At 36.5% G+C, this 7,868-nt stretch overlaps 1 protein-coding gene across 2 annotated transcripts; it reads left to right on the forward strand.

Moving 5' to 3' along the window:
- Positions 1 to 263: 263 nt before the first annotated feature.
- LOC103336908 (GTP-binding protein) lies at positions 264 to 7,437 on the forward strand. Of its 2 annotated transcripts, none has more exons than XM_008240044.2 (10): positions 264 to 506; positions 1,042 to 1,213; positions 1,314 to 1,647; positions 1,831 to 2,055; positions 2,408 to 2,667; positions 3,461 to 3,690; positions 4,550 to 4,675; positions 5,988 to 6,164; positions 6,582 to 6,719; positions 6,811 to 7,437. In XM_008240044.2, the coding sequence occupies exons 2-10, from the start codon at positions 1,075 to 1,077 to the stop codon at positions 7,117 to 7,119; spliced, it is 1,938 nt and encodes a 645-aa protein (XP_008238266.2). In that variant the 5' UTR covers positions 264 to 506; positions 1,042 to 1,074; the 3' UTR covers positions 7,120 to 7,437. The 2 variants fall into 2 exon arrangements, with proteins under 2 accessions (XP_008238266.2, XP_088911883.1); XM_089055757.1 differs by having other exon boundaries at positions 328 to 473; positions 555 to 1,213.
- The last annotated feature ends 431 nt before the right edge of the window (positions 7,438 to 7,868 follow it).

The following is a 7,868-nucleotide window of genomic DNA, read 5'->3' on the forward strand; positions in this document are numbered from 1 at the left end:
TTTTTTTTTGTACTTTTCTACTCATTACCATGGTAATTCAAGGGCAATTACAATTCATATGGGATTAATTTTATTTATATATATGAGATTAATAAATAAAAATTTGCTGTATAATTTTTTTTTTGGTTGAATTTTTTGGTAATTGTTTTCAATTTTTTAAAAACATTTTTTTCTTCGCTGATGTCAGTGCCTATCTTGCCTTGGGCCTTGCCGGGCTGGATGTCACCGCTGGAGCTGATTTTTGGAGACCAGGGCCTTTCGCCTGGGCTGGGCTGTCCGCTAAACTGCTCTTACCCCTATCCACTGAGCGATCCATCCATTTATCCTACATCCCACCTATTGGAGTCTATTCGTCCGAAAAAATCCTCTCCGAACCCATCATCTTCCAAGGGACCAAGAATCAAACGTGGGCTCATCAGCTGTAGCACTCTCCCTCATGTGCCCTTGATTGACCGTCTGCTGTCGGCGGTCAGGTACTGTTTTGTAGCAGCGACGTCTTCTATCAGGTACTGTTCCCTCCTCTGGAACTGAGTCGTTAAATCTTTTCGTTTCAGATCGATACCGTACCGCGATTGGGTACCAGATCGAAATTCGTTGGGGGATGAGCGAATTAGGCATGGTTTTTCTTCGTAGAAAATGAAGACATGCATTGATTTGGCCTCTTGAAACCTGCATTTTGATATTCTTCCAACCTGCCGCTTATATTAATTGGACATGATTAACTGCAAAATTTGTAATTGCATAATAATAGGTGCCTGTATGTGGTGTGCGACGGCACACTTGCATATAGAATATATTTAATTGCATAATAGTCTGTGGCTAGGGCTATTAGTGGCCAGCCTTCTTAAAGCTTATATATATGTAAGTAAGATGTTTTTTCATATTATATGGGTTTTGGGTATTGATTTAGTGGCTGGGTCAGTGGATGTGTGTTCCAATTAAGGTTTAACTTCCTCTTAATTTAACTTAATTGCATATTTTAACAAAAAAAATTCTAGATTTTTTGGTTTGAATTTGCATCAATTGCCTTCAACATTCCAGGTTAGGTCATAGGGCACCCAATGCTTGGTGGGTATGTCTCATTCATGCTTTCGTTCACTTCCAGCTCGGAAGAAGAAGTTTGGTTTAGGCCTCCCCCATAATCCACTTAAGAGTAACACTAACTTGGTCCCCAACTTGTACGCAGAGAGACACCGGCACCCAACTAAATTTGGTAAGATTTTTTTTTCCATGCTATCAACTCTGTATGTCGTCTCTGTTTAATTTCCAAGAGTAGATGCAAATATATGTGCTTGATGATTGTTTTCTTTCAGGATCGTTTACCACTGCCTTTTTAAATCGGATTCGTATACCATCCTTGGGTTGGGTTCAGTGGAGGTCAATCTCAATCTTGCATCCTTGTATCCTTCAGGCTACAGGGGAACTTTGCACGCTACCCACTAATGAACTGTCTGATTCTGATTCGTCCAATGATGCAATTGGTCATTTGGAGGAATCCCATGTTGATTCTGATGGGGATGTTACTACCAAGACAATTAGGAGGGTCTACCAAACACCAGTGGATTTCACCAAAGTGAACAAGAATCTGCTTCCAACTGTAGTTCTTATTGGGCGTCCAAATGTGGGCAAGTCAGCTTTGTTTAATCGGTCAGTTTTTCCTCTAGATGTTGTTGTTGTTTTTTTTTTTTTTCCCTTCTCTCATTATGCTATTTTTTGAAATTAGTATTCTATGTGTATTTTCCAAAATTTGGTTTTACTTATATTGGCGTAGAGGTTGTAACTTGTAATATTCTCAGCCTTGTTTTCTAATTTTTTAAAATTTTATTGTAGTTTAATCCGGAGGCGGGAGGCTCTTGTCTACAATACACCATATGATCATGTTACTCGTGACATAAGAGAAGGCATTGCAAAATTGGGTGATCTACGATTTAAAGTTTTGGACTCGGCTGGCTTAGAAACGGCAGCATCTTCTGGGTCTATTCTTGACAGAACATCAGGAATGACTGCAAGTGTTCTTGCAAGATGTCAGTTTGCTGTTTTCCTAATAGATGTGAGGTTAGTTATTATCATTACATGGAGGCTAGCATGTCTTTGCTTATGTACAAATTAAAAGAGTTTTTCTAGCAACACCGTGCAAGTTTTTAAGTTGACCAAACAAAGCTTTTCTACATGGGATTATTGGCTGTGAATAAGAAGCCTTATATTATGTGATCTAGTAGATAAGTCACATTTGGTTGACCAGGGGGTTTTATTTTATAGCCTTTCTATTTAAATTTTGTAGTTCACTGTTGTAATTTGAAAGAATTACTTGAGCGCTACCATCCACCACAACACCCAATCCCTCCAGTTTATCTTTTCCTTGTGACAGAAACGTTCATTTAGTCTTTTGGTGTTATCTTGTGATTAGAGCTGGACTGCACCCCCTTGATCTGGAGGTTGGAAGGTGGTTGCGCAAACATGCACCTGGAACCAATCTTGTAGTTGCCATGAATAAATCTGAATCACTTCTTGATGGTAGTGGCTCTCTTATGGCAGCTGCTGCTGAAACTTATAGGTTAGGATTTGGTGACCCTATTGCCATATCAGCTGAGACTGGACTAGGTATGCAAGATCTCTATGGGAGTCTAAAGCCTAAGCTTGAGGACTATATGCTCCAAGTATTAAACAGTAAGGAAATTTTTATGCTTTTTTTTTTTTTTTTTTTGCAATAAAGTATTTATTCCATGCAGTCCATGATGTAGATGAACTTTTTGAAACATTATATATTCTTCTAATCTCTATCGCTCTTAGCAAGCTTGCACTGTGCAACCATATTTACTCTTTAGAGAAAATTAATGAAGATTATCATGCCTCTTTAAAACTTGGATTGGGATTGCAATGGTAGTGTTCACACATCTAAGCATGTCAAATTATTGCTCTATGTATGGCAACACTGCTTACTTTCTGATTTTCTTTTTTAGTGAGAAACAACTTTCATTAAAAAGTGCAAGGGCAAAGAGGATTGGAAAGATGTTCATAAAAAACAAATCTACCAAAATATCATACACAAGAAGAATACCTTCCTTTATCTCAAAACTAATCCCTCCCCCTCCCCATATCTAGCATAATTACAGTGAAAAGAATATCCTTTAAAATGCTTTCACATTGATACCCAACAATCTTACTCTGTTTAGTTTGTTGGACCTGAATCTTTGGCTGCTGTTTTATTTATCTTTAAATATGTTTGATGGAATAGTACTGTAATGATGACTACTTAGTCCAATATCAACAAACTACTATCTCATATTTTGGATACTGTAAGTTTATACCCTAGTAAATATTTTATGTATAGTTTTAAACTGCAAACAAGCTGCTCTTTAATGGCATCATCATATTCTTTTATTGCTTTCTTGATGACATGGTCAATTTTTATGCTAACATAGTTGATAGCCCTTTTTTTCCCCTTCTTTCCTGATCCTAGATGAACAAGGCACTGAAGAGACTAATTTCAGTGAGGACGGCAGCTCCTGTGAGCTTGAGGATAGTAAGTTGCAATTACAGTTAGCAATTGTAGGAAGACCCAATGTTGGGAAGTCAACCTTGCTGAATACATTGCTACAAGAAGAACGGGTGCTGGTGGGTCCAGAAGCTGGTTTGACAAGAGATTCAATTAGAGCTCAGTTTGAATTTCAAGGGAGAACGATATACCTGGTACATGTTATATTATTTGTTTCGTGTTGTTTTTTTTTTCTTCCCTTTTTTACAGTCATACAAGGTTATTTGATTGCACCATCCCTCTTCCACCTTTCCAATTATCTAGAGAAGTATTATGCTTATTGGAGTCTAAACTCTCACACTCAGGTTAACAGTTAATTTATTGCCTTTGTTTATATTCTAATCATTCATCTGTAGTTTTCGTTATTCTCATGTCATGCTCTTTATAACCTTGTCTTATATATATCAGAGATTGTATTCCATCTGAGCTTCAACTTTATCATATATATCAAAATCGTATGCTGTTAGATTTCTTCACAAATATAGTTGATTCCATTTCGTTATAGTGTCCTTGAACAAGATTCATAGGTGCGCTTCTTTGTTAGTGCAGGGCCTGAGTGAGATTATTAATTTTATAACTTTCTAATTCTTGGCTAGAGAAATCAATAGGTGCTTTAGGAATGTGAAAATTTCAAAGATATTCCTTTCAAGCATTTCCTGGTTTCAAAAATGAATAATGTAGCTTTTTATGGATTAGAAGAAATATTTTGCATGGGAAGGGGCATGGGCATAACACATGCAAGAAATATGTGCAGAGCCGGATTAGAGTTCTGTTGGTTGTAACAACCACTACCCCTCACTTTTGATCTCTATCTTGAGTACAAGATTTGTATCCTTCTTGGCATATTTAATGTATATTCATTACCAAACGTGACACATCTTGATAAAGTTTGCCAGTTGCACTTTCTAAATTTAATTATATCTTTTGTATTATGTTTATTATTATTTTTTTTTCATCTTCTCAAGTTTCATGTATATTGCTTGATTTATTTGATTTTATTGTGGCTAAATTCAGGTCGACACTGCAGGTTGGTTGCAGAGAACAAAAATGGAGAAAGGACCAGCATCCTTGAGCATTGTGCAGACAAGAAAGAGTCTAATGAGAGCTCATGTAATCGCTCTGGTCCTTGATGCAGAAGAGGTGTGTCATACAATATGTTTTCTTTGACAAAAATTTGATAGTGTGTGATATATTTAGATGTCTACTGGTGTGGCAAAATTATCTAAGATGGAAAGAAAAAGGTCTCAAGTGTGTACAGTAGTGTTAATGATGAAATATGAGGCTTTGCTGGTAAGTGGTTGTAGAGGTTCAAAAAGAGACAGACTCCCTATGATATGCTGTAATCCGGAGTAAATATGGGCTGCTTGAGAATGGTTGGGACCCAGCAAAGGGAGTCTGTCTCTGTTTGATGCTTCATGCAGTGCATTGTTTGGAGAGAGGTTTAATTTATTCGGAGGAAAGAAAAGCATAGAAGTTCTGGGAAAATGTGCTCTGTTGGCAGTTTTTTGGGTAGTGTGGATGGAAAGGAATATGAGAGTTTTTTTTTTTTTATAATGTTAAGGGTGATGAGATAGTTCCGTTATGGGATCCTTATGGGCATCAACGTCTTCAAAGTTTAGGGATTATACCTTTTATTTAATATATTTGGATAGGAAAGCAGTAGTATATTAGAGATAGTTTTTCAAGTGAAATGTGATAGGGAGGTGTCTTAGTTGCAAGATTCTGATTGTTGTATATTTGGTGGAACTCTTGTTCACCGACATATACTTTCTTGTTTAAGGTTTAGTGTACTTTCTTGGTTTTTTTTATAAAAATTATGGTTTCTTATAAAAATAAAAATAAAAAGACGAAACATGACACCTTATGTGCACAGGTCAACCCATTGATAATTCCTTTCTTATATTATGATGCTTGAATGATTAAATTCCGTGTGAGATTTGCTATTAGAAAAAAGAACTTGTTCTACTAAAAGAGTTTTATTGTCATTTGTTGCTCGATGCAAATGTTACTTTTGTACTATGAACTAACTTACTTTGGGCCACAAAGGTATTGATCCAAATCTATATTTGTAAAACAATTTTAATGTGCGTCATCTACTTCTTTTCCCATTTCATGAACTGATGCGCCTCTTCGGTAATATTGCAGTGAGGTTTTATTAGGTTTAATGTTATTGTCTTGCTCAGTGTGATGAAAATGAATAGTGCATTGGTGGATCGCAGCATATATGCCCCATTAATGTTATTTGCAATCTAGGGTGCAAATACTCTTAAATTGACCCGAGAGCATTTTAACCCTATTATAATAGTGAATCCTTAATGAATACAAAAAATCTTCTTGACCATATTATAATAGTGATATATGCCCTATAAATTTTATAACCTGCAACAGTGTTTTTGTTTTCTTCTCCATATTTAATGGATTTCTTTATTGCAACATTTTATGTAATGACCAGATTGCAAATTCTAGAAGAAGTTTGAAGCATGATGAAGTAGTTATAGCAAGACAGGCAGTTGAAGAAGGCCGTGGCTTGGTTGTTGTTGTGAACAAGATGGATCTATTAAGAGGGAAGCAATTATATGACAAGGTTATGGAAGCTGTGCCCCAAGAAATTCAGACCATTATGCCCCAGGTATGCCTGTGTACTATTTTCTTAAAATAAATGTAAAGAATGCTCCTGCTTGTTATTATCTTCACTACTCACGCATATTTAACATACTTTTCATAAAAAGTACAAAAGCCTGAAGCGTTTTTCATATGCTTGTCCTCGGCTACCCGAAGTTAATATGGGGTTTTTGTTCTGACCAAAAAAATAATGATATAAGATACTATGAGGTCACAAAGTATGGGTTAATTATTTGATGCCACAAAAGTTTGGGTTAATTATTCGATGCCACAAAGTATCTTGGTTGATGAGGTCATTTTTATTTCGGGAGGGTATCTGCAAAAGACAGAAGGTTGGGGAAGGGGGACTCCGAGCTCTATCTGCAATAATGTGTTTCGAGCAATGGTAAAAATGGTAGTTTACTAGCTTGGTTGTTGCAAACAGGTGACTGGGATACCAATTGTATTCATATCAGCGTTGGAGGGAAGGGGTCATGCAGCTGTCATGCACCAGGTTATTGATACATATGAAAAATGGTGTTCAAGATTGTCAACAGCTCGTCTTAATCGTTGGTTGCGTAAGGTCAGTTGATGATACCTTTTGTGTTTCAACCATCAACCTCATAAAAGTCATTTGGAAGTAACCTTCTCTGTCTTTTCCTGTGTTTTATCAGGTTATGAGCAGGCATTCTTGGAAAGATCAGGCTGCTCAACCCAAGGTTAAGTATTTTACACAGGTGAAGGCCCGACCACCCACTTTTGTTGCCTTTGTGAGTGGGAAGAAAGAGCTCTCAGAAACAGACATCAGGTTCCTAAAAAGGTCTTTGAAAGAAGACTTTGATTTGGGTGGAATACCAATCAGGATCATGCCGAGGTCCATCGAAAGGAAAGCTGTGAACGGCACTAGCAAGAGCGGCCAAATTACTAATAGACTGTCTGAAAGGATGTTCTCTGACAAGAGAAAAGTGTGTCCGGTTGAATAGCATTTTTAACTCGACTAGATGGCTATTGTTGTCCTCTTCAATCACAGTAATTTTAGCCTCGTTATGCTGAGACTCTAATTATCCAATGGTTACAATTTTGACCTTTATTGCAGGATGTAATTTTCTTTAGGAGAATTATTTTAGTTGTAGATTATATTTTTCGTATTTAACGTGAAATTCTTAGTTGAGTGGTAGCACAGTTGCAGGAGGGAATGAGGTTTAAGTGTATGTTTATTTAGGGTTTAGGGATTTTATTTTGTGTTTTGACATAAAAATGATATTTAACACCATTCCTTTTATTTTTATCCTTCTTTTGAACTCTTGTGCGTTTCTCCCTTATTATATGCTGGAATCTTCTTACCTTAAAACCGTTGTCTGAATTATTTGTTTTGGTAACACTAATAGGCAAATTTCTTGCATCCAATGCAAATACTATTTATAGATCAATTGATCTTCATTCATATACTATTTATTTATCATTTTTAAAAAATTCTAAAAAACTGTATATTTTTATTATAATTAAGTTAGACTGCAAATTGGTGGCACTCCTATCAGACGATGGTTCAATTGGCTTAGCTAGCCACAAGGAGTCTAGTTCGCAAAATAACTTACTCGTAATGGGAATAACACTAGTCAATAACACAATCTAGGGTCTTGAGATTTTAAGGGCCCTGTGACAATCACAAATGTATACAATCACATCATTGACTCAAACCTGGACGATGGTTCAGTTGGCCTAGCTAGCCACA

The sequence above is a fragment of the Prunus mume genome, linkage group LG7 (genome assembly GCF_029339155.1).
Source record: "Prunus mume cultivar Tortuosa linkage group LG7, ASM2933915v1, whole genome shotgun sequence".
NCBI classification, from domain to species: Eukaryota; Viridiplantae; Streptophyta; class Magnoliopsida; order Rosales; family Rosaceae; genus Prunus; species Prunus mume.

What these genes read in the sequence shown, in the direction of transcription:
- LOC103336908 (XM_008240044.2), top strand. Translation starts at nt 1,075, where the DNA reads ATGTCTCATTCATGCTTTCGTTCACTTCCAGCTCGGAAGAAGAAGTTT. An exon ending in AAGGGAGAACGATATACCTG is followed by an intron (nt 3,691 to 4,549) that starts GTACATGTTATA and finishes GGCTAAATTCAG; the next exon opens with GTCGACACTGCAGGTTGGTT. An exon ending in TTAATCGTTGGTTGCGTAAG is followed by an intron (nt 6,720 to 6,810) that starts GTCAGTTGATGA and finishes GTGTTTTATCAG; the next exon opens with GTTATGAGCAGGCATTCTTG.